Raw genomic sequence first — 27,007 nt, 5'->3', positions numbered from 1 at the left:
TGGCTTGGAGGTAGCAGTCGAACCGAGCGAGGTAGGAGTCCCATGATTCAGAGGCTGGCGCAAACGGCAGTAGAGGCACAAGTGAAGCCATGATTCCGATGCCGACGTGAAGGGCGATGGATGGAACACAGTGCTCTAGCCAGAACAGTCAGCTCTGAATTGGTTCTGCCCAGTGATTTCGCTCAGTGAATCAGCTCAGTGATTCAGCTCAGTTCAGAGGCTGGCCGCATCTGGCTGTGCTCTGATGTCCATCCATCCCACCTTCGTCGCCAGTATTAAGTTGTGGGTTGACATAGCAGCCGGCACAGCGATTTCTTCAAGTAGCTCTTTATTTTGTAAGCTGGAATAGAACTGACTGCAAACAGCTCAGCCGGCCTGCTTTTATAGGCAGCCGGCTGTCAACATTGTAACAACCACAGCCCAGAGTTCCCGCCTAAAATAACTGCTGCGGACCTGAGTGAAAACTATCTACAGACCTGAGTGAAAACTATATACAGTATCCCCCTGTTGGCCCAGGGTGAAACTACACTACATAACAAGCTGGTACTTTAAAGACTGCGTGTTTCACGCCATCTGCCTTCCTCATTATGACAATATCATAGGTATGTCTTCCTATTTATTTTAAAAAAGAAAAACACGGTTAAGGAATAAAAAAATGCTAAGCAGTACAGCTCTTGCATGGAAACCAAGGGAGACAATACATATTATTTTTAATTTGAGCACCTTTTTATGTACCTTGGAAGTTGAATGGAATCCATTCCAGAAGTCCGTTTGACTTCCAAAATGTTCAGAAACCAAAGCGTGGCTTCTGATTGGCTGCAGGAAGCTCCTGCAGCCAATCAGAAGCTGCGGAAGCCACGTCAGACGTTCGGGTTCCAAAGAACGTTCGCAAACCAGAACAGTCACATGGATTTGTGGCGTTCCAGAGCCAAAACTTTCGAGTTGCAAGGCGTTCGGGATCCAAGATACTGTATTAATAAAACTCTTAATGCTTGTATTTGTAGGTTATTGGTCACTGGAATAATATTGGGCAGAAGCTGAAAGGACCAGGGAAGGAGACTCCAAACATACCATTTATTTAAAGTACACACTTGTCCAAGATTCCTGGGAATTGTAATTTTTTTAAGGTGCTGTGAATTGTAGATGTGTGCAGAGGGTAAACTACACTTCCCATGATTCTTCTTGTGGGTTTGGGTGCTTTAAAAGTGCTTCCAATGTAGGGTGTGCATATAGCCTAAGGGTGGGGTCTTGTTCTTGCCCAAAATAATACATTTATAGTGTGAGCCTATGCCTGCCTGCTCAGAAGATAGTTCCACTATCTGCTACTATTTTATTTTATTTTATTTTATTTTATTGAATTTATGTACCACCCTATACCTGGAGGTCTCAGGGCGGTTCACAGAAAAGATCACGAAGATAACGGTATATATCTCCTGAGCCAGGGGTCAGCAAACTTTTCAGTAGGGGGCTGGTTCACTGTCCCTCAGACCTTGTGGGGGGCCGGACTATATTTTGGAGGGGGGGAAATGAACAAATTCCTATGCCCCACAAATAACCCAGAGATGCATTTTAAATAAAAGGACACGTTCTACTCATGTAAAAACACGCTGATTCCTGGACTGTCTGCAGGCCGAATTTAGAAGGTGATTGGGCTGGATCTGGCCCCCAGGCCTTAGTTTGCCTACCCATGTCCTGAGCAGATAGAGATGTATACTGATGTAATGCCACCTTTAAAAAGGAAAGGAAAGGAAAGGAAAGGAAAGGAAAGGAAAGGAAAGGAAAGGAAAGGAAAGGAAAGGAAGGAAAGGATAATTCTGTAACACAAAACAATAAGGATTTTGGAAATCCCAGGCTGATCTATCCCTTGAGACATGGTTCAACAATATCTGGGACGTGGCTATTTCAGAGCAACTAACTGGGCTTTAGGGACGTGGGTGGTGCTGTGGGTTAAACCACAGAGCCTAGGACTTGCCGATCAGAAGGTTGGTGGTTCAAATCCCCGCAACGGGGTGAGTTCCCGTTGCTCAGTCCCTGCTCCTGCCAACTTGGCAGTTCAAAAGCACGGCAAAGTGCAAGTAGATAAATAGGTACTGCTCCAGTGGGAAGGTAAACGGCGTTTCCGTGCGCTGCTCTGGTTCGCCAGAAGCGGCTTAGTCATGCTGGCCACATGACCCGGAAGCTGTACGCCGGCTCCCTCGGCTAGCAAAGCGAGGTGAGCGCCGCTACCCCAGAGGCGGTCACAACTGGACCTAATGGTCAGGGGTCCCTTTACCTTTACCTGGGCTTTGAAGACTCGCAGGTGTTATAAGGAGAGACGCCTTTGATGAAACCTTTTTTTATATATGCAAGGGATGTATGTAGGTAGCAAATTCTTCCCACCGCTTTTGCAAACATGTCTGCGGAGAGCCTTACATTGACTGTTCATGTCTTAAGATCATGCAAAATGGTGCAATGATTTCAATGCTATGTTTATTCATTCTTTTTCTCGGGAGACTGCATTAAATTTTATTTAATCAATTGTTTCTTTGTAACAAAGGGCAAAAAAAAGGAAAAGGAAGTTGTTGCTAATGTCAATCATCTAGGAAGGCACTGAAGAGACTAACAGACTGCTCCTAAGATGCTCATAATCCTGCGACAGATAGTAACAGATGAGCTAAGCAGAGTAGCTAGCTTGCTAGAGTGGCTTTTGAAACATGAGCAACTGTGCGGAATCAGGAAAGTGTGAAAATCTGGTCGCTACATAAATTATCGGCAGCGCTTGTGTCAATTACAGACTGTGCTGTATGGAGGAGATGGCGAATAATCCTGACAACGAGGCTACATTAGCATCGTGTGCATATTCAAATCCATCATCTCTGGTCTGGCTAAGGGGGAATTAATGTCAACAAGAGGAGATTATTCATTGTCATTGCTCCCAGATCTGGAAGTGCTCAAGTGATGATGGTTATGTGGCTTGGTTTGGATTTTTTTGTGACTACTGCCATCTGTCCCTTTGGCAAAATGAGCTCGAGGTAAATGCTGTACCCGAACTCCTCCAGCTTCTCCTTGGGCCTATGCCTCAGCTGCCCCTTTAGATGGTCCTGAAATTAGCCCACAATAGGGATGGCTGACTCTGCACACCATTTAAGTGTCCCATTGAATACTGGAGCTCAATGACAGCCGCAAGGATGCTTCTAGCCCAGAGATGGAAGGACGACAAAGACCCTACCAGAGAAGAATGGAAGACCAAACTGATGGAGTTTGCAGAGACGGGGGAAATGACCGGGAAAATCAGAAACCAGGGAGATCAAAGTTTTAATAAAGAATGGGGGGAAATTATAGTGTGTTTGGGAGACCACTGCAAACAACTGAACTCATGGAATTTCCTTGTACCCTCCATCTTTCCCATGGACCAGAGCACGCCAGGCACTCCTGTCTTCCACCGCCTCCCGCAGTTTGGACAGACTCATGTTTGTAGCTTTGAGAACACTATCCAACCATCTTGTCCTCTGTCGTCCCCTTCTCCTTGTGCCCTCCATCTTTCCCAACATCAGGGTCTTTTCCAGGGAGTCTTCTCTTCTCATGAGGTGGCCAAAGTATTGGAGCCTCAGCTTCACGATCTGTCCTTCCAGTGAGCACTCAGGGCTGATTTCCTTAAGAATGGATCAGTTTGTTCTTCTTGCAGTCCATGGGACTCTCAAGAGTCTCCTCCTGCACCAGAATTCAAAAGCATCAATTCTTCGGCGATCAGCCTTCTTGATGGTCCAGCTCTCACTTCCATACATCACTACTGGGAAAACCGTGGCTTTAACTATATGGACCTTTGTTGGCAAGGTGATGTCTCTGCTTTTTAAGACACTGTCTAGGTTTGCCATCGCCTTTCTCCCAAGGAGCAGGCGTCTTTTAATTTCGTGGCTGCTGTCACCATCTGCACTGATCATGGAGCCCAAGAAAGTAAAATCTCTCACTGCCTCCATTTCTTCCCCTTCTATTTGCCAGGAGGTGATAGGCCCAGTGGCCATGATCTTCGTTTTTTGATGTTGAGCTTCAGACCATATTTTGTGCTCTCCTCTTTCACCCTCATTAAAAGGTTCTTTAATTCCTCCTCACTTTCTGCTATCAAGGTTGTGTCATCTGCATATCTGAGGTTGTTGATATTTCTTCCGGCGATCTTAATTCCGGCTTGGGATTCATCCAGCCCAGCCTTTCGCATGATGAATTCTGCATATAAGTTAAATAAGCAGGGAGACAATATACTGCCTTGTCGTACTCCTTTCCCAATTCTGAACCAATCAGTTGTTCCATATCCAGTTCTAACTGTATCTTCTTGCCCCACATAGAGATTTCTCAGGAGACAGATGAGGTGATCAGGCACTCCCATTTCTTTAAGAACTTGCCATAGTTTGCTGTGGTCGACACAGTCAAAGGCTTTTGCATAGTCATTGAACTCAGTAGCAGACTGCAATAACACTTATTATGTAACAAGAACTATGGATACTTTGAGGAAAGAAAAATTGGAGAAACTTAAAATATGCATGGGAAAGGGATTAGCAACAGAACTCATGGAGGTTTTGAATGGAAATAGTCATTTGTAAAACCAAATAAAATATATTTTTAAATGATCACTCAGCCATGGGAAAGAAAGAAAGAAAGAAAGAAAGAAAGAAAGAAAGAAAGAAAAGAAAAGAAAAGAAAAGAAAAGAAAAGAAAAGAAAATTGGAGCTCAACAACCCCAAACACACTCCTGGGAAATCTAAGAACTTGATTCTGTTAAGTAGGATAGGCAAGAATAAATAGCCATCCTGCTGGGAGAAAGGATGTAGCAAAATAGAGTAAAACCAAGTTTTACAGCTGCCAGGAAGCCCAGCCATGGTATAGGACAAGACCAGAACTGAAGACCCTTCAGATCACAGAATAATAGAATCTTAGAGTTGGTAGGGACCCAAGGGTCATCTAGTCCAACCCTGTGAAATGAAGGAATCTCAAGTAAAGCATCCATGGCAGATGGCCATCCTACCTCTGCTTAAAAATCACTGAGGGAGGAATCTACCACCTCCTGACTCCCAAGAGAGTCGGTACCACTGTCCAACAGATCTTACTGTCGGGGACATTGGTGATGCTGTGGTCTAAACCACTGAGCCTTTTGGGCTTGCTGATCGGAAGGTGGGCAGTTCAAATTCCCACAAAAGGGTGAGCTCCCTTTGCTCTATCCCAGCTCCTGCCAACCTAGCAATTCAAAAGCACACCAGTGCAAGTATATAAATAGGTACCACTGTGGCGGGAAGGTAAACAGTGTTCTGTTGTGCCAGAAGCAATTTAGTCCAGCTGGCCCCATGACCCAGAAAGCTGTCTGTGGACAAGCGCCAGCTCTCTCGGCCTGAAAGTGAGATGAGCGCCGCAACCCCATAGTCGCCTTTGACTGGACTTAACTGTCCAGGGGTCCTTTACCTTACTGTCAGAAAGCTCTTCCTGATGTTTAGTCGGAATCCCCTTTCTTGCAACTTGAAGCCATTGGTTCGAGTCTTCCTGCCCTCCATAGCAGGAGAAAACAAGCTTGCTCCATCTTCCATGCGAAAGCCCTTGAGATATTTGAAGAGTGCTGTTGTTTCAAAAGTGAGGTAGCGCTCACTTTTAAGATCTGAATTTCAAAATGCTGCAACATGTTGTTGGACTGTAACCCCCATCATCTCTGACCATAGGACATGCTGGCCAATGAAAGGAAATGGAGTCTACGGGCCACACATTCCTTGTCTCTGGCCTAGGTACCTTGTCAGTGCCAATCTGGGGGGTGGGAGGCAACACAGATATTGTTGTTGTCATTTAGTCGTATCCGACTCTTTGTGACCCCATGGACCAGAGCACGCCAGGCACTTCTGTCTTCCACTGCCTCCCACAGTTTGGTCCAACTCATGTTTGTAGCTTCGAGAACACTGTCTAACCATCTCGTCCTCTGTCATCCCCTTCTCCTTGTGCCCTCCATCTTTCCCAACATCAGGGTCTTTTCCAGGGAGTCTTCTCTTCTCATGAGGTGGCCAAAGTATTGGAGCCTCAGCTTCACGATCTGTCCTTCCAGTGAGCACTCAGGGCTGGTTTCCTTCAGAATGGATGTGTTTGATCTTCTTGCAGTCCATGGGACTCTCAAGAGTCTCCTCCAGCACCAGAATTCAAAAGCACCAATTCTTCGGCAAAAGAACACGGATATACCCCCCCTCTATTTCTCTAGGGTTATGTAACAGTGAAGGACTGCTGTCAGTTTATTGCTCGTGAGGAATCATTAAAAGCGATTGTCTGATGAAACCTAGAGCTGTTTGATCATTTCTTAGAAAAATTGCAGGAGGGGGAGAGAAAATGTCTTGTTGCACTTCAAAGACTAACACGGAAGACGGTGGGGTTTTGATGCAACGTGCTAACATAGAGACATCGCCCCCCCAGGAAATGGTTAGAATACAGTGGTACCTCGGGTTAAGAACTTAATTCGTTCTGTAGGTCCCTTCTTATCCTGAAACTGTTCTTAACCTGAGGTACCACTTTAGCTAATGGGGCCTCCCGCACTATTTCTGGGTTAGGGGAGTCTGTAACCTGAAATGTCTGTAACCCGAGGTACCACTGTAATGGGCTTTGCTAATTATCAGACCTTTCCCCAAAATCCACCCAGCAATAGCTTGTCAATGCAGGAGGGCAATTTCACTTGGGGGCTTCCAGCCTTATTCTGTATTAGCAGCCTGGATCCTGACATGAATATATTCTATCAAAGCACCTGTGATGTGCAGTCGGGTGGGTGGGGGAGGAGGAACGCACAGCTATTAAAAACTTAGTTTTCCCCAGATACGCATCAACTGATCAGGGCCAAAGACTTCAGCAGTTAAAGCCTGACATTAATTTGCTGGAAGGATGCTTAACAATCGTATCACCTTGGGACAATCTCATTATGCAGACAAACACCAGCTAATATGAGACGACAACGCAAGCCCCCTCTGATTGTTATTCTTATACCGTTATAGGGCAGCAGGCTTTATTGATGATGTTCAAAATTCCTCCTTGCTATGAGGCTGACATTGACCCACAAGATTCGCCAGGTGAAATCTGAACGTTAGGACAGAGAGATTTGGGGGTGGTCCGAATGGGGCCTGTTCCCAGCATTCAGCCAGGCTGGACACAGACCAAGGGAGTCCGCGGCTTGGGAGAGAACCTCCTTGGCATGACCAGGGGCAAACTTTGGTCATCTTTCATATATATATGATTTTCATATATATATGATGACTTTTTAAGCCTGGAAAAGAGGTTAAAAAGTCAGGGGTCGTCTTATATGCTGGGTATGGGAGTCCGCCCCCGCTGCTTCGGAAGCAGCAGCAGTGGCGGTGGGCTCTGCTCCGAGCCGAGTGGCTTTCTCCTGCGTGAAGTTGCCCAGCATTATTAGGTGACTGGGCTTATAAGACTGCCAATTTGGGGGGTTGTCTAATACTCCCAGTCGCCTAATACGCCGGAATCTATAGTAATCCTTTCCTCCCGCATCTTTTATGATAGTCCAAATTCTTTACCTCTTGTATTATGTCCAGAATTCAACCTTATATTATTTTAAACGATATACCAACAATGAGGGGTTTGACAACGGGTTGACATAAACGGGCTCTCCACACCCTTACAGTGGTACCTCTGGTTACATACGCTTCAGGTTACAGACTCTGCTAACCCAGAAATAGTACCTCGGGTTAAAAACTTTGCTTCAGGATGAGAACAGAAATTGCGCTCCGGCGGTGCGGCGGCAGCAGGAGGCCCCATTAGCTAAAGTGGTGCTTCAGGTGAAGAACAGTTTCAGGTTACGAAGGGACCACCAGAACGAATTAAGTTCTTAACCCGAGGTACCACTGTACTTCTGCTCAAAGACTCATACCCGCTGCCTTCAGATGCATGTTTCCTGGGACAGCAAAGTCGCCTTGAGTTCTGTGCAAAAGCACCTGTTATTACAGCTTCGGTTTTCCCAGTAGTGATGTATGGAAGTGAGAGCTGGACCATAAAGAAGGTTGATCGCCAAAGAATTGATGCTTTTGAATTATGGTGCTGGAGGAGACTCTTGAGAGTCCCATGGACTGCAAGAAGATCAAACACATCCATTCTGAAGGAAATCAGCCCTGAGTGCTCACTGGAAGGACGGATCCTGAAGCTGAGGCTCCAATACTTTGGCCACCTCATGAGAAGAGAAGACTCCCTAGAAAAAACCTTGACGTTGGGAAAGATGGAGGGCACAAGGAGAAGGGGATGACAGAGGACAAGATGGTTGGACAGTGTTCTTGAAGCTACCAGCATGAGTTTGACCAAACTGCGGGAGGCAGTGGAAGACAGGAGGGCCTGGCGTGCTCTGGTCCATGGGGTCACGAAGAGTCGGACATGACTAAACGACTAAACAACAACAACAACATTACAGCTTCACAACTAGGCCTGGATCTCTCCCCTGTCTTTAAAAGTGCACCTTATATCCTCACCTCCATCCAAGGAGGTCTTTGTGTTAGGCCTCTCTCTCCACCCCACATCCTAACATCCCTCTAAGGTGGCTTCAGAGACAATCCAAAGGGTCACACACAGAACTTTCTGGTGACGGTAGGCGTTTCATAAAATCCTAGAATTGTAGACTTGGAAGGGCCCTCAATGTATGGAAGTGAGAGCTGGACGATAAAGAAGGCTGATCGCCGAAGAATTGATGCTTTTGAATTATGGTGCTGGAGGAGACTCTTGAGAGTCCCATGGACTGCAAGAAGATCAAACCTATCCATTCTGAAGGAAATCAGCCCTAAGTGCTCACTGGAATCCTGACAGAACCTGAAGCTGAGGTTTGGCCACCTCATGAGAAGAGAAGACTCCCTGGAAAAGACCTTGACTTTGGGAAAGATGGAGGACACAAGGAGAAGGGAAAGACAGAGGACAAGATGGTTGGACAGTGTTCTCGAAGCTACCAGCATGAGTTTGACCAAACTGCGGGAGGCAGTGGAAGACAGGAGTGCCTGGCGTGCTCTGGTCCATGGGGTCACGAAGAGTCGGACACGACCGAATGACTAAACAGCAACAACAACAACAAAGGGTCCTCGAGGGTCATCCAATCCAACCCCCTGCAGTGCAGGAATTCCGAACCCCCAAATCAGAAAATCCTAGAATTGTAGATTTGGAAGGGACCTCAAGGGTCATGCAGCCCAACAATGCAAGAATCATTATTAATTTTTTTGCCCAACGCGGAACTCGAATCCACGACCCTAAGAATAAGAACCTGCAACTGAAGCCAGACGGTCTGGATCAAGTCCGCTCGCGTCATGCATTACTCCGGGAAGAAAGAGACGTGTGGACCCCATGCAATGTTTGACCCACTCTCTGCCTTCTGCACCCGCTCGACAGGATTCCCTCTTGCAAACAGATCCCTCCCCCCGCACCCCCTTCCTTAGAAGACGCCGACTGGCTTTAATGATCCAGCCTTTTCCCAGCTTCCTCCCTCCCGTCCGGCCTGCGGCAGAAATACCTCTCTCTCCAACCCCCTCCCACCATAAAAGAGAAAAAAGGGCAGCCCCCGACCCGCCTCCCCAGGTCACCTCCCCCCAGCGATGGTCAAGGGATGAGCGGCCTGTCCATCACCTAAAGGGGCGGAGCTAGAGGATCCTGCTCTCCTCCCTTCCCTCCTTCCTTCCTTCCTTCCTCCCTTCCCTCCTTCTTTCTCTCCCCTTCTCAAGTTTCCGCTCCTCCCTCCTTCGCGCGAACCGTCCCGTCGCTCCTGCTCGGCGCCGGGGGGCGGGGGGCCTAATTCGGTGCCAAGGCGGATTGCTCAGCCGGCATCGCTCTCCCGAATCGGGAGAGGGAGGAGGAGGAGGAGGAGGAGCCGCCGCAAGAACTGCTGCAGTGTCCTAGGAAGGAAAAGCAGCGTCGGCAGGGGGTGAGGTTTGGCACCTGGCCGGTAGAGGGGGCTGCAGGGCATTTTGGGGGTGGGGTGGGGGGTGGCAGAGGCTGCAAATGGATGGTTTGCATGATCAGTGCCCAAAACCTGCGCGCCGGAGTTCCAGAATGGAACGTCGATCATCTCTGGACGTTCCATAGAACGCGCAGAGAAATCCTCCCCCGCTCCTGTTAGACACCCTCCGTCGTTTCGATGGCGTCCTGACTGCAAGATCCTGATTCGAGGGCAGAATATTCCGATTTATTCATTTATTTCGCGTGCTTGTGTGTGTTCTTGTTCGTGAGATTTTGGTGCTAGAGATGCTCCGGCGCAGGCTCTTAAAGAGAACGCGGTTTTACGCACAGGAAGCGGAGATATGCCCAATTGATGAGGCCAAGTGCGGGATCGGGGTAAGTTTTAGATGGCTGATGAATGGTAAGGGCTTTATTTCTCCGTGATAGATGGATAGATAGACAGACAGACAGACAGTGTTTTTTTCTGGGGGGACGAAGGGGTACACATACCCCCTAATCATTTTGTGAATCTTTGTACTTTTGTCCATGTACTGTATTTATTTTTCCCAATTTGAACTATAAAATGGTAATTTTCTTGAGTGAAAATGAGAGTAGCCCTGAACATTTTTAAGGTGGGGGGGAAGTACTGGATAGATAGATAGAAAAATAAGAGTGCTTTTTTCTGGGGCTATGCAGGGGTACACATACCCCTAAACATTTTGTGAATCTAAGTTTGGCCTCATATTTCAATATGAGTAGGAAAATGAGAGTACCCCCCTAAACACATTTTAAGAAAAAAAGCACTGGGTAGGTAGATAGATTTTATTTAATCTTTATTTATTTTTTATAATTTGTATACAATTTTCTGTTTCACAGTTTTGAATACTCATTTAAACATCTCTAAAATATCAATGACTTCCCTTCTTCTCTCTTCATAGTTCATTTGGCATACCATATATCCCTGCCTAGTTTAAACAAACCAAACCATTCAGTATTCCGTTATTACATTCATCAAAACTTATTTACCCTGTTGAATTTATCTTAATGCTGCCAACGATAGATGGATGGTGCTTTATGACATTTAGGAAATGTCAGCAGCCCAGTGCTGCTTCTGAACCGGGGAAGGAATATTATCCCCTGCTGGGTTCCTTCCCTACATTGGATCTGAAATTTGACTTGAGTGTAACCTCCTGTCCTTTCAGGGTCAGGGGAATAGGGTCTTAAAAACTATCTATATTGTAGTACATGTGTAAGCAAACTAAGGGCCGGATCCGGCCCAATCGCCTTCTAAATCCAGCCCGCGGATGGTCCGGGAATCAGCGTGTTTTTACATGAATAGAATGTGCCCTTTTATTTAAAATGCGTCTCTGGGTTATTTGTGGGGCATAGGAATTCATTCATTATTTTTTTCCAAAATATAGTCCGGCCCCCCACAAGATCTGAGGGACAGTGGACCGGCCCCTGCTGAAAATTTTGCTGACCCCTGTTGTAGTATTTTACAAGCGGAGGGCACAAGGAGCAAATAGGAGTTCAACTATACCAAATATCTACTTAAGAGTTATATGCCCTATAGCTAGCCGTTAGGGAGCGCTGCTTCTGGGGTTTTCCTCCTCTAAAAAAACCCCAACTCACTGCGTCCTCTGAATGTCCAAAGCCCATAGACTGGCAAAGATGGGCGTGTGTCTGTGTTTGAGTGTAATATTTGTGTCCATATGCCTGATTGTGGGTTTCCTATGTTCATAATTGTGGCGCATCTCTATACAACTCAGATAGACTTATAAGGTATACATGGGAGTTTGTCACTTAAAGCACCCCCTTCTATGCGTCTACGCAGAAGTAAGTCCCGCTGCGTCAAGTGTACATAGGACAACGCCCTTAATGTCTTTGTCATGCAACATCCCAGCAGCCTATGATACTCTGAAAGCTCGCTCTGTGTTTTGATCGATATACCGCCCAAAACTGGTTTGAAGTCCATATCACGATGTTTGTTTCATAATTTTTGACCTGGCATCGTGTTGCGAATCATGATGTGTGTGTGTGTGTGTTATGCAAAAAAATAATAATCACAATAGAGGGGGGTGGATTGTGAAGCCGGCCAAGGCCTTTCTCTACGTAGCTCCATCCTTATTTCAGACATTGTGATATATCAGTATATTGCGGTGTTTAAGGTAAAGGTAAAGGGACCCCTGACCATTAGGTCCAGTTGTGACCAACTCTGGGGTTGCGGCACTCATCTCGCTTTATTGGCTGAGGGAGCCGGCATACAGCTTCCGGGTCATGTGGCCAGCATGACTAAGCCGCTTCTGGCGAACCAGAGCAGTGCATGGAAACGCTGTTTACCTTTCCCGCTGTAGCGGTACCTATTTATCTACTTGCACTTTGATGTGCTTTCAAACTGCTAGGTGGGCAGGAGCAGGGACCGAACAATGGGAGCTCACCCCGTGGCGGGGATTCGAACCGCCGACCTTCTGATAAGCAAGTCCTAGGCTCTGTGGTTTAACCCACAGCACCACCCGCATCCCATTGCGGTGTTTAGCTGGTGATATATCACAAAGTTGAAAACCAGCCCTACCCACCAGTAAAACACCAGTCTGCAAGGGCCCAGAGATTCACTTTTGTTTCCAAGTGCTTGTTCAGAAGTGAGTTATGCCAGAGCTATTGTACTCTAAAGCTATTCTTTTGAAAGCGTACGACACAACCTTGGACGACATTGTGAGATGTGATTAAGGGCAGGCTCCCAGGCTTGTTCCTGTGTGTCTCATGACCGGGACAGAGAGGCAGAGTGCTCACTCACCTTTTCTAATTTATTGTGGGGGTATCTGGGTACAGTAAGTTATCTGATGGCCAGTGGATTGCTCCTCTATATTTTACAGACCTCCCTCTGTCTAGTTACCCCTCACAAGCCTTCCGTCTCACTTACCCGAGAGTAAGCCCCTCTGAAATCCATGGGACTTATTTCTGAGTAAACATTCATACGGATGCACTGTAAAGTACTCAACTGGGGGTGGGGAATATCGATACAAATCACTGCTTTAAAAAAAGAAGAATTAACTATCATATGCAGTAGCCTAAACAACAGATGTTAACATTGATTTTATTGATCTCTCTTCACCATCCAAGGTCAGAAAGCCATGAACAATAAAGGGAGCAAAAAGCTGGTGAGAGATAAGAAAATATTTCATAATGTTGCTGTGAAGTGTATTTATTATCCTGTATTACTTTGAGCTGTTTAGGAAGAGTTGTATCTCAATCAGTACGGTGCTGTGTTTCCAAACTAGGCTCTCCTGCTGTTTTTGGACTACAGTTCCCATCATCCCTGACCACTGATCCTTCTAGCTAGGGATGATGGGAGTTGTAGTCCAACAACACCTGGAGACCAAAGTTTAGAAAACACTGTTATAGCACGTCCTCTGCATGCAAAAGATGGCAGATCCAGCCCAGGACATCTTCAGGTGAGGTTCAGAAAGACCCTTGTCTGAAACCCCACAGTGCACTGCCCCTCATTATAGACAACACTGAGTTAAGAAGATGGTCCGACTGATAAAAGTTGACTTCTAGTTTTCCATAACGTGTCTCTCTGAAAGCTTGCGAAGAGCTGTTTTCTTTAGGTATAAGCTTGGAAGCAAAAGCTGTCGTTTTAGAGGGATCTGTTAGAATTGGGGCTTCTGCCAGATTCTTTTAAGGTTATCAGCGGTTCCCAAACTGTGGTCCATAGACCACCACTGATCCCTGTGCATCATTTGAGTCATGTGCCTGTGAAGAACAGTCAGTGCAATGGCTGTGAACAGCAGACAAAGCACGTTGAATATCAGACTTGTTTTTAATTGTATTTTTTAATTTTTGTTTTCATTTTTTCATTTCATTTTATTATTTGATCTGGCATTTTTCCATTCTATGGAATTCAAGTTGTGCTACGAGAAAAAGCAATATAAGGAAGAAAAGAAGCAGTAGAAATTATAAGACAGCATCGAGTGCAATTGCTATGGCAGGCAGAAAAACCATGAAGTGGTCTGCCAGCCATTTTCAAGTGGTACATGTATGGGAAAGTTTGGGAACTATGGATGTATCTGGTATTTTTCCGTTCTTTGGAATTCAAATTGTGTTACAAGAAAAAGCAAAAAGTAGAAAAGAAGCAGTAGAAATTATAAGACAGCATCGAGTACAATTGCTATAGCAGGCAGAAAAACCATGAAGTGGTCTGCCAGTGGTACGTGTGGGGAAAAGTTTGGGAACCACAGATGTTGCCTGGAAACACGGTTTCCATGTTGTTTGAAGCCAAATCATAGCTTAGTGTGAACACATGAGCTCCTGGAGAGAAGATTGTGGCTGCTTTGCTCCTCCTGAAATCATTCTGCAGCTGAGCTAAGCCATGGTTTGTCTTAGCAAGTCATCTAAACCTGGCTTTATGGTTTAGCTTACCATGGTGTGGCAGTAGAACAACCAAGGAGGAGCAAAGGGATCTCCTGGAGCCCGCCTGCCTGCCTGCCCATTCACGTTAAACCATGGTTTGACTTAGTGTGTCGTGCAAACCAGGCCACCATGAGAGATGTCTGAGCGGTTGACCTGGTCAAAATGGTTGCTTGTGTGATTGGCATTTTCTTTGGCGTATTTGGGGATAGAGTGCCAGTTTCGGATACTGCTGAACGGTTTCAGTCAAGAGCTTTCCGTTATGCAGGCAGAATGAAGAAGGCCAACCTTCTCGTGCCAAATTTTTGTTTGGGGTTGTGGCGTGGAAGCACGAGATTGCAGAATCTCCAAGTTCTCTTCTCTCTCCCCTTCCATCCTGTAGGGGTGAGGGACCTCAGGCCCAGAGACCAAATACAGACCTCTCTGTTTAGCCTTTGAGACTTTTCCCAAACCAGTCTCCCGGAGTGCTCTCGTTCTCTGTTCTGTTAACGTTCATAATCTCATCATGCTTTGCAAATATTTTGACTCTCCCTTTCAAAAGATCCTTGCAAGCATCTTTCCTTTTGCTTGCACGCTCTCTCTCTCTCTCTGTTGCATAATATTTCACCGGGGAAGTAGATTGTTGGTGACAGCTGATCTCGTCTTAACCCAGGCAAAAATGCATAGCAGTTCTACAGCGTTGAATATTGAAGTTCACATTGCGGTCCCAAGGGCTATGTGTTATTAATAAAAATACGGAGTTACTTTTTTGGCTGGGCACATCTATCTTTGCTTTTGAAACGGATGTTCAAAATCTGACAGCATAGCGCTGTTTGAGTAACCCATAATCATCACAGCCTATATTCTGCTTAGAAGAACGTTACACATCTGAGTCTTTTCTTTTTCTGTCTTCAGTGGGAGAATTGAGCAGGTGTTTATGTTTCTCCAAGTAATGTACAATACATTTCACCCACTCCCCATTGAAGTTGCATTTATGCCATGCCAAGCCAAGCCATAGTTTAGGAGAGAATGTGCAACCATGTAGCTCCTTCCCGTTCTTTCTGCTTCTGTGTTGATCTAAACCATGGTTTGCTGTAGTGTTTCCTCTGAACCTGGGCCCGTGGTTTCACTCTTCCCAGACGAACAACGAGCAGTGACCAAGGTCTGCCGTATGGGTTACGGCTTGTGGTTTGTCTAGAAGAGAAGAAGAAGAAGAGTTTGGATTTGATATCCCGCTTTATCACTACGCGAAGGAGTCTCAAAGTGGCTCACATTCTCCTTTCCCTTCCTCCCCCACAACAAACACTCTGTGAGGTGAGTGAGGCTGAGAGACTTCAAAGAAGTGTGACTAGCCCAAGGTCACCCAGCAGCTGCATGTGGAGGAGCAGGGAAGCGAACCCAGTTCACCAGATTACGAGACTACCGCTCTTAACCACTACACCACACTGGCTCTCTAGGAGAGCTAAGCCACAAACCTGGGTTTGGACAACACACCGAGCCAAAGCTTAGCACAACATGCTAACCAGAGACTTAAAGTTGTGACTATCTGATGTGAAGGAGCGGCCCAAACATGGATTCAACTTCTATGTATCCACCGCACTGCAGCTCTGCCCTGAATGCAGATACTAAATGTGGATTTGCTTCTGTTGGCGTGAAAACAACTCAAAACACCTTATGTCTCTGGTTTGAAATACAGCATCAGTCAGTTAATGAAAAATACATGGCATTCCTGGTGAGTTGTAAGGGATACAATGTAAAGAGATACTTGAAGTGCCTTAGGGCTTGCAATTTGCAATAGGTCTGCGTCCTTTTTGGCCAAACGATTCCCACGCCACATGTAGGACATCCGAGGATGCTGGAGAAGTCCGACGAAAACAGGAGATGAAGTTGCTGGCTGTTGGTTTCGCTTAGTCATCCCATGTCTCGAATGGAAGTCAGTCGATACTCAAGATTGCTATGTGCAGCAGCTGTTGCTTTTAGTCCAACAAGCGACTTGCAATTGATTCCGCTTCCCGGCGCATCTGTATTGTGCTCTCTTTGCATTTAAGTGAATGGACTGGAGTCATGTCATGGCAACAGGAGACAGCAAGGCAAATAACATAGCTATTGGCAGAAGACTGACTGCAGTGGAACAGAAACAGCGCTGCATACTGGGTGGAATTCGAAGTGATGGCCTTCATACACCCCTAACGGCGTCAAGCAAGACAGACAGGGGAAAATTTTGCAAATTTGCCGCAGGCCGGCCAACTTTGTCCCGTGCCGTGTTCTTGATGGCTTTCAGAAAATTAAATACAGTATGTTTGAATTTTAGCTTTATTATTTTGTTACTTTTTTGTGTTTGCCATCCTGGGCTCCTTTGGGGAGAAGGGTGAAAGGAATATAATAAATGGATATTTATATGGTATCGTAGGAGTTATGCAGCAACCTGGGAGCTTGCCTTGCCTCCTGATCACGCCCCCTCTTAATAAAAGGGTCCCTGAGTGAATGAGCAATTGTGAGAGCCTTACTACCACTTGTGGGATGCGGGTGGCGCTGTGGGTTAAACCACAGAGCCTAGGGCTTGCCGATCAGAAGGTTGGCGGTTCGAATCCCTGCGACGGGGTGAGCTCCCGTTCCTCAGTCCCTGCTCCTGCCCACCTAGCAGTTCAAAAGCACATCAAAGTGCAAGTAGATAAATAGGTACCGCTCCGGCAGGAAGGTAAACGGCGTTTCTGTGTGCTGCTCTGGTTCGCCAGAAGTGGCTTAGTCATGCCGGCCACATGACCTGGAAGCTGTATGCCAGATCCTTCAGCCAATAAAGCGAGATGAGCGCCGCAACCCCAGAGTCACCCACGACTGGACCTAATGGTCAGGGGTCCCTTTACCTTAACTACCACTTTCAAGCAGGTACAGAGGAAAAGTTTGCGCTTTGAAACGCCGCGTGTCCCAGAAATGGTGAGTCGAGCTCATTAATGGCCCATCTAATAAATAAATCATCCCTGGTGCTTTCTTACAGAGCGACTGCATCTTTTAAAAGACGGGAGATGCTTTGCTGCACAGACTGCAAATGTGAGCTGTTAGAAATTTATGGTCACTTACCTCCTCCCCAGGTTTAGAAACAGACAAAATTATTCACCGTAGGCATCAGGAGAGTGGCCATTTTATTTTGGATCCCTTTCCTGGTTATCCCAAACATGGAATTCACCTTTCTCACAGCTGCCGGGTTGACATTTTCCGGAGCAATCCACTATGATCCCAAGAGCTCTTTTCTGTTAAGTCACCGCGCCGGCTCAGTCCACATCAGAAGCTGCAGTACAGAATATATTTTCCCCCAATGTTCCTCGCTGTATACTAATTTTTGCTTCACCGCATTTCATTACACATTCCACTTGCCATCAGTCTGCCGCGAGTCCGTTACTGACCAAAAACAAAACAAAACAAAGCAGCTGCTAAAGGACTCTAGCATTATTGCAAAATGCTGTGACATGGGCTTTGGGCATACAGTTTAGCAATGTGATTGGAAAAAAATGCAGATATTACAAGTGCCTGATTTATCTCCCTTGGTTTGCTTTTCAGCACAGTCCAGCTGGTGATTTTTTTACAGCTGCAAACTGCAAGGAGTATGAAGCCAGTCTGGATATTCAGGCCCTGAAGAGGAATCTGAAAATCAACTGCTTTGAATCTTCAGGTGCTGGCAGGCAAGTTCAAGTCTCTTGGCTGTGAATGTGTAGGATTTCATCGCATGCCATGGTTTCCTGTTCTGAGAGATCTTATATACATAAGAAGCTCCTACCTTCATGTGGGAGGAAAGTTTTTATTGGAGACGACAAAGGCATTCAGAAAAATCTGTGTGGCCCTGACTTCGTAGGACTCTGTCATTCAAAATGCAAGTAGTGGGGGGTTTTGTTTTGGTTTATATATATATATATATATATATTTAATTTTCTGTTTTACAATTTAAAATACTCTTTTTGCATCCTTAAGATGTCAGTGATTTCCCTTCTTCTCTTTCCATGGTTCATTTTACGTTTCATAAATCCCTGCATATTTTACAAAAACTACAATTCAGTATTCCATTATTGCATCCATCAAAACTTATTTACACTGTTGAATTTATCTTAATGATGCCAGTGTTTTCAGCTGTACACCATTATTTCCCATATATTCAATAAACATTTTCCAATCTTCTCTAAACATATGTTCTTCTTGTTCTCTTATTCTAGATGTTAAGTCTGCGAGTTGTGCATGTTCTGTCAACTTAAGTTGCCATTCTTCTTTAGTTGGGTCCTCTCTCGTTTTCCATTTTGGGGCTAACAAAACACGGGCCGCAGTAGTAGCATGCATAAATAATCTTTTTTGACACCTGGGAATTTCAATCTGAATTATCCCCAACAGAAAGGACTCTGGTTTGGGGTGGGGGAAAGTACTTTTAAACATTTTTTTCTATTCATTATGGATCATTTCCCAGTACTCCTTTACCCTCTTATAGGTCCACCACATATGAAAGAACATTCCCTCCACGTTGTTTTTGTGTGTGAGTTCATTAATTCAAGAATTTGTTGCCCCCTGGGTGTATTTTGCTGCCGTTAAATATGTGGCCATGCTCCATCGCTGCCCTCCCTGTTCCACTGAATCGCCAATCAAGATACTATACTCAAAGTTTTAAATGCTGTGTATCCGTAGGTTCCGTAGGGAACTTACGTAGGGATGCGGGTGGCGCTGTGGGTTAAACCACTGAGCCTAGGACATGCTGATCAGAAGGTTGGCAGTTCGAATCCCTGTGACGGGGTGAGCTCCCGTTGCTCGGTCCTAGCTCCTGCCAACCTAGCAGTTTGAAAGCACAAAGTGCAAGTAGATAAATAGGTACCGCTCCGGCGGGAAGGTAAACGGCGTTTCTGTGTGCTGCTCTGGTTCACCAGAAGTGGCTTAGTCATGCTGGCCACATAACCCGGAAGCTGTATGCTGGCTCCCTCGGCCAGCAAAGCGAGATGAGCGTCGCAACCCCAGAGTCGGTCACGACTGGACCTAATGGTCAGGGGTCCATTTACCTTTATCCGTAGGTTCCACTTAAAATCAGCATTAGATATTGTGCTGAAGCTTTTGCGCATTTTGTGCTTAACTCGTCTCCATTGGTACCATCATGCCTGTTCATTTGCTATCAGTAAGAATTGAACATCCAATGATGCTCTGGGTGTTTTTTTGGACTACAACTCCCATCATCCCTAACCACTGGTCCTGGTACCTTGGAATGATGGGAGTTGTAGTCCACGGGAAAAAAAAACAGTCGGAGTTTGGAATACCCTGAACTAGACCAATGAAATGATGAGGTGCGTTTTTTTGTTTTCTTCCTGATCTCGCATCTAAAGCTGCTATCTTCTGCTACTCTTGTGTGGAATCAAAGTAGCTCACTCCTAAGCCGTACGGGAGATTGCGGCCTAGGAAAATGGATTTTCTGCCAAGAAATAGCCTATCGCTTAGATATAACACGCTTGGAGAAAATGTGCGGTAGTTTGTTGGCACTGAACCGTATCCCCGTCCATCGTAAGTAGGAGAGCTTTTAAAGCTGAGGGACTAGTTTGGTAGGAACAGGAAAATATATATATTCAGCTGCCTTCTCTTTTTCCCATGGTTGAAAACTATTTTTCTTCTCCAGTTTTCTTCATGTGTGTGTACGCTTGCCCTCTTCTTTGAATGTTTAATTGCCTTAAAAGCACAACAAACTTCCTGTCTGCCTCCCAGGCAAACTCTGGAGCTTTACAAAATGGTAAACGGTAAAGGGACCCCTGACCATTAGGTCCAGTTGTGACCGACTCTGGGGTTGCGGCACTCATCTCGCTTTATTTAACCTGAAGCGTATGTAACCTGAAGTGTATGTAACCCGAGGTACCACTGTATTGCTCTTTTCCATGGTCAGTCTCGGATGTACAGAAGCCGTCCCGGTTCAGATTTGATCCCGGAATGTCCTGCTTTCCCTTAGGACGCCCCTATTTTCATCAGAGAAATGTTAGCGGGTGTGGAATAGGGCGTCCCTATTTTCATTGGAGAAATGTTGGAGGCTATGGAGTTATGTGACTGCCCGAGCCAAGACGTTAACTACCGTATTGGCCCAAATATAAGCCGTGCCCGAATATAAGCTGTACCTTATAAAGAAAAAAAAGATAATATCTGAATATATGCCGCTCCCTTAAAATTCTGCAGGCACGCACACCCGTTCCGTTTCACCGTATCTGTTTCAGCAGCGATATCGTAAAAGCCCATTCTTAAAAGGTCGCAAATTTAAGCCGCAGTTTTCATGGTCGGAATTCAGTGAATTTTGGCTTATATTCAAGCCAATACAGTATACAACCTTTAGAAGACATCTGAAGATACAGGGAAGCTCCTGCAGCCAATCAGAAGCTGCGGAAGCCCCGTCCGACATTCGGTTTCCAAAGAATGTTCGCAAACTGGAACAGTCACTTCCAGGTTTGCAGCATTCGGGAGCCAAAGTACGACTGTACAGTGGTACCTCGGATTATATACGCTTCGGGTAACATACACTTCAGGTTACACACTCTGCTAACCCAGAAATAGCCCTTCGGGTTAAGAACTTCCGGATAAGAACAGAAATCGGGCTTTGGCGGTGCGACGGCAGCAGGAGGCCCCATTAGCTAAAGTGGTGCTTCAGGTTAAGAACAGTTTCAGGTTAAGAACGGACCTCCGGAACGAATTAAGAACTTAACCTGAGGTACCACTGTACTTTATTTTCCTCCCCATACACTCCTCCAGCAATGAACTTTTATAAGGCATAGTTGAGCAAACCGTTTTCTATTTGATAGTCATTTGGTAGCATCTGTGCCTCCGTCTGCAGCATGACATGTATTTTTGCACTGCTAAAATTAGAGAGGAATCTGTTTTGTGCAGCTGCTCTGAAAAGTATTTTTGAATTTATATCGGCACGTCTTCCTCTTTGCATAAAAGCTGGGAAATGTTTGAACTTACTTTTTATGTAAAAAAAAGAAACTTTACAGGAACATTCCCGAGATGAAAATTAATTTTTCTCCTGGTTTCTGTCTCTCCTTCTTATTTTAGACCTCGTTCCGCAATGTTAAAGAGGACTCATGATGCCTCGCTCTTCCTCCGTCTTTGCCACCTGCCCGCCTGCTAGGGTTTGCGTCCAGAATGAACATAGCAGCTGTGTTTAATGCCTTGCTGGTGTCTCTCCTGGCAGCCGTGCTGTGGAAATACATCAAGCTGCGAGATCACGCCTTTGTGCTGGAAGAGGAGCTGGTCCTCACTCGCCAGACGCAGGAGCTTTCTCAGGTCCGCATCGACTACCACGCTGCTCTTCAAGCCCTGGTCCAAGATGGCACCAGGATGGTATGCACCGGGAGGATGCATACGGACCGGATCTGCCGCTTCGAATCCCTCTGCTACTCCACGGAGGCGGAGGAGTTCATCTTCTTCCACAGCAACTCCTCAGTCATGCTCCCCAACCTGGGCTCCAGAAGATTCCAGCCTGCCCTCCTTGATCTCTCCTCGGTGGACGACCACAACACACAGTATTTCAACTTTGTAGAACTGCCTTCCGCCTCGCTCAAATACATGCCCAAGCCGGTGTTTGTCCCCGACGTGGCCCTGATTGTGAATCGATTCAACCCGGACAACCTGATGCATGTTTTCCATGACGATCTCCTCCCCATCTTCTACACCATGCAGCAGTTCCCAGATTTGGACCCGGACGCCCGGTTGTTTTTCATGGAAGGCTGGGGGGAAGGCCTGCACTTTGAGCTCTACAAGTTGTTGAGCACCAAGCAACCGCTTCTGAAAGAGCAGCTGAAGACTCTGGGTCGCCTCCTTTGCTTTACCAAGTCGTACGTGGGCCTGTCCAAAATCACCACGTGGTACCAGTACGGGTTTGTCCAGCCCCAGGGGCCCAAGGCTAACATCCTGGTCTCCGGGAACGAGATCCGACAGTTCACCAAATTCATGACGGAGAAGCTGAACGTGAGCGCGGAAGGGTTGCCTGGCGAAGAATATATCGTAGTTTTCAGCCGGACCATCAACAGGCTCATCATCAACGAGGCAGAACTTATTCTGGCGCTGGCCCAGGAATTCCAGATGAAAACCATCACCGTCTCCATAGAAGACCACACTTTTTCAGATATCGTGCGCCTGATCAGCAATGCGTCTATGCTGGTCAGCATGCACGGAGCGCAGCTCGCGATGTCCCTCTTCCTGCCCAGAGGAGCCACTGTTGTGGAACTCTTCCCATATGCCATAAACCCTGAGCATTACACCCCTTACAAAACGCTGTCTACTCTCCCTGGCATGGACCTCCAGTACATTGCCTGGACCAACACCGAGAAGGAGAACACGGTGACTTATCCAGACCGGCCTTGGGATCAAGGAGGAATTGCCCACTTGGACAAGGCGGAGCAAGACCGTATCGTGAAAAGCGGCGAAGTTCCGCGGCACCTCTGCTGCCGCAACCCCGAGTGGCTTTTCCGCATCTACCAGGACACAAAAGTCAACGTGGCTTCCCTGATCCAGGCCATCAGGCAAACGGTGAAAACGAAGCCTGGGCCCAAGAGGCAGAAGGGAACGAGTGGCCTCTACCCGGGCAAAGTCAGAGACGCCAAGTGCCAAACCTCCGTCCAGGGCACCAGCGAAGCCAAACTCTCTGTGTCCTGGCAGATCCCTTGGAACCTGAAGTACCTGAAGGTCAGGGAAGTGAAATACGAAGTGTGGATACAGGAGCAAGGGGAGAACACGTACATGCCTTTTATCTTGTCCCATCAGAACCACACCTTTTCCGACAACATCAAGCCCTTTGCAAACTACCTAGTGTGGATCCGTTGCATTTTCAACAAGAATCTCCTCGGACCCTTTGCAGACGTGCTGTTGTGCAGCACGTAACCGCCAGCCAGTGTGGGATAGGGGATTTTATTCCGCCAAGGGGCTTTCAAATAAAGCAGGCTGGTCCCATTGACCTCTGGTTTCTCATGGGGTTGACCAGGACTTTGAAGACCATGCTAGTGCCTCAGTCTCCATTTTCTGGTGTTCCGTGTGTATTCTCTGCGTGGCATTATTTTCCGTCGCTGTCTGAGCTCTCTTGGTCCTTGAAAGAAGCCTACAGTCCAAGGAGATGACGAAAATGAAATCGGAACGGAAGGCAGCCATTGTACCTTCACAGTAACTTTCAAAATCTCCCTTTTGTGTAGTGAATATTTTAAGCTCAGCTTTCTACCGGGATTTAATGACGTCTCTGGCTGGGCAATCTCTTTCTTATTCTCCACTGTTTATTTTTATGCTCCCCCCCAAAAAATATCTGTATCCCAGAGCAAAAGATTTGGTACCAGAGTTCTTCATTAAATGGTTGAAAACGTACCCAGGCAATTTCTCTTTCTTTGATATTTATGCTTGAAATTTTCTGGAGGGTTATTATATGATAAAGCTTGTGTGTGTGTTGATTTGTGTTATCAGTGCTTTTTTCTGAAAAAATGTTTAGGGGTGCTCTCATTTTCCTACGCATATAGAAATACTGCCACTCTATGAGGCCAAACTTAGATTCACAAAATGTTTAGGGGTATGTGTACCCCTACGTCCCCCCAGAAAAAGCACTATGTATTATGATTGGTTTAACCATTCTATTTTGCACCTTGTATCATCTAACAGCGCTTGCCCTTTTTGTTGAAATTGAAAACTGTTTAAATGTTAAAACTGAGATTTTAAAAGGCGGGAAAAGTCATCACAGAGGATAAGCATGTACACAAGCAAAGGTAGGTAATGGGAAAGGACCCCTGGATGGTTAAGTCCAGTCAAAGGCAACTATGGTGTATAGCACTCGCTTTTCAGGCCAAGGGAGCTGGCGTTTGTCCAAAGACAGCTTTCCAAGTCATGTGGCCAGTATGACTAAACCACTTGTGGCGCAACGGAACACCATGATGGAAACCAGAGCACACAGAAATGCTGTTTACCTTCTCCTCGCAGCAGTACCTGTTTATCTACTTGCACTGTTGTGCTTTTGAACTGCTAGGTTGGCAGGAGCAGGGACAGAGCAACGGGAGCTCAGGATTCGAATCGCTGACATTCAGATCGGCAAGCCCAAGAGGCTCCGGGATTTAGATCACAGCACCACCCTCGTCCCATGTACACAAGTACTGTGATGTGTACCACTTTCCAGTTTTGACTAGCAAATTTATAAAAGCGCTCAAAATCAGATTTACGTTCAATTAATAGCAACGTATCATGCTGTTTTGTGCTCAGATAGCTGTTGAATTATGAGAAATATCTTTTGAAATTGAGTGAAAAGGATAAGCAGGCATCAGCGTTCCAAAGTCAACATTTCATTGCTGTAAGTTGGAGTGGCTGAGAGTAACCTGATTCCCTTTTTTGATACCCCCCCCCCCATGCAATACAACGACAAACAAAATGGACAACAAGCAGACTTGGAATTCAGCATATTATTTTCAGGGTGCATTTAGTAATACACAGAGGAGGCGGGTCCATTGGGGTTAATGTGCAGCCCCTTTAACTACAGCCTGCCTTCATACCCTCCAACATTCTTTAGATGAAAATAGGGAAATAATAATAATAATAATAATAATAATAATAATAATAATAATAATATAATAATAATTTAATATTTATACCCTGCCCATCTAGCTGGGTCTCCCCAGCCACTCTGGACAGCTCCCAACAGAATATTAAATACACGATAAAATATGAAACATTGAAAACTCCTAAACAGGGCTGCCTTCAGATGTCTTCTAAAAGTCAGATAGTTGTTTATTTCCTTGACATCTTATGGGAGGGCATTCCACAGGGTAGGCACCACCACCGAGAACCTCTGCCTGGTTCCATGTAACCTCACTTCTCACAGTGAGGGAACCCCCAGAAGACCCTCAGAGCTGGACCTCAGTGTCTGGACTGAACAATGGGGGTGGAGACGCTCCTTCAGGTATACTGGGCTGAGGCCGTTTAGGGCTTTAAAGGTCAGCACCAACACTTTGAATTGTGCTCGGAAACGTACTGGGAGCCAATGCAAGGCCTGAGTTGCTGCGCTCATTAGGCCTGACTCTCCTTTGCAGATCCTGTTCTGCTACTAAAAGAGTTCACTCCGGCTTTCTCAGTGTGATTTACTGCTGGCTCGCTCCTGTCAGTGGGGCTTAATTTCCAACTAGATTGTGCCCAAGTGTTGAAGAAAATGAGTGATATAACACCATGTGCTATCAAGTGATGCACATCATGTGTGAAATGGCCCAGAGATTTGAACTGCTAACTTTTCTTTTTTCTCTTTTTAATGACCTCTTTTGATGAGTTTTGAAGACATCCTTGTCAGGTTTCGAGCTGGGATGTGAGAGCAATTATCTGTGCTTAGAGCTGATTCTTTTTTTCTTTTCCCCCTTGTGTGTAATAAGATTTTATTTCCCCCTGCATGTAATACGTTTTCATGGATATTCCTTTATGGAAGAACAATGTTATGTTGGCATTAGCTTTACAAAATTAGGAATTTATTTTTTAATTAAATTTTCGGTTTTACATTTTAGAATATTCATTTAAGCAGCCTTAAAAAATCAATGACTTCCCTTCCTCATTTTGCATATCATAAATCCCTGCATATTTTACAGAAACTAAACCATTCAGTATTTCATTATTTCATCCATCAAAACTTACTGTTGAATTTATGTGAATGCTGCCAAAGTTTTCAAATGTACACAATTTCCCCCCATATATTCAATAAACATTTTCCAATCTTCTCTAAACGTTTGCTCCTCTTGTTCTCTTATTCTGTATGTTAAATCCGTAAGCTGTGGATATTCCATCAGTTTATGTTGCCATTCTCCTTTAGTTGGGGCCTCGCTCGTTTTCCATTTTGGGGCTGCTAACGAAACACAGACTGCAGTACAGTGGTAACCTCTGGTTACATACGCTTCACGTTACAGACTCCGCTAACCCAGAAATAGTGCTTCAGGTTAAGAACTTTGCTTCAGGATGAGAACAGAAATCGTGCTCTGGCAGCGCGGCGGCAGCAGGAGGCCCCATTAGCTAAAGTGGTGCTTCGGGTTAAGAACAGTTTCAGGTTAAGAACGGATCTCCGGAACGAATTAAGTACTTAACCTGAGGTACCACTGTAGCGGCATACAGAAATAACCTTTTTTTCACACCCAGAATTAGAAATTATGATGCTCAGGTATTGTGGTGCGGTACATTATTTCAAGTACCTTGCCATTTAAGGCTTCAATTCTGGGAGTATGTCCCATTAAACTTACTTCTGGGTAGATATTTCTACGAGTGGATATGTAGATATGAGTTAAGTTTATACAGTAATAGTTGGATGGGGGTCAATGAATCACCCTTTAACTTCCCAGGCCCTTTAATGATTTGACTCATAAAGTACCCTTTAATGAATAACTAATATTTCCTTCCAGACTGAATAGCTTCTTTTCTGCTTGAATGAACACTCAGGAGGCTAGCATGAAAGGAAAACAGAATCAATTTATTATTTCTTTCGCCTGAAGTCATTTGAATGTGATGTTGCTCTCAAAGGGTCAAATTTCCCCACGGAGAAATTGAAGCAGTTGAGCAAATGTTAAAATAACTCAGAATGACTAGGTAAATTGGATTGGCTTTCCCCCTCCTTAAAAAATTACCGTACCTTTTTAAAATAATAATTGCTATTAGTTTTCCACTACAGTCCAATAATAGCCTCGTTATAACAATACCAATTTATAATACAAATATTAATACCAATCCTTCA

The 27,007-nt window shown here is 45.6% G+C and overlaps 1 protein-coding gene across 2 annotated transcripts; it reads left to right on the top strand.

Annotated features, from left to right (window-relative positions):
- Positions 1-9,623: 9,623 nt before the first annotated feature.
- On the top strand, positions 9,624-23,634 carry POMGNT2 (protein O-linked mannose N-acetylglucosaminyltransferase 2 (beta 1,4-)). Of its 2 annotated transcripts, none has more exons than XM_081882987.1 (3): positions 9,624-9,889; positions 17,845-17,966; positions 21,337-23,634. In XM_081882987.1, the coding sequence occupies exon 3, from the start codon at positions 21,427-21,429 to the stop codon at positions 23,161-23,163; it is 1,737 nt and encodes a 578-aa protein (XP_081739113.1). In that variant the 5' UTR covers positions 9,624-9,889; positions 17,845-17,966; positions 21,337-21,426; the 3' UTR covers positions 23,164-23,634. The 2 variants fall into 2 exon arrangements, with proteins under 2 accessions (XP_081739113.1, XP_081739114.1); XM_081882988.1 differs by lacking the exon at positions 9,624-9,889 and adding an exon at positions 9,944-10,299.
- Positions 23,635-27,007: the final 3,373 nt, after the last annotated feature.

Source organism: Podarcis melisellensis (assembly GCF_964234715.1).
Source record: "Podarcis melisellensis genome assembly, chromosome: 12".
Classification (NCBI taxonomy): domain Eukaryota; kingdom Metazoa; phylum Chordata; class Lepidosauria; order Squamata; family Lacertidae; genus Podarcis; species Podarcis melisellensis.
The sequence above is the reverse complement of the archived record's forward strand: the minus strand, read 5'-3'. Positions and strand labels throughout refer to the sequence as shown.

What these genes read in the sequence shown, in the direction of transcription:
- POMGNT2 (XM_081882987.1), top strand. Translation starts at nt 21,427, where the DNA reads ATGAACATAGCAGCTGTGTTTAATGCCTTGCTGGTGTCTCTCCTGGCA.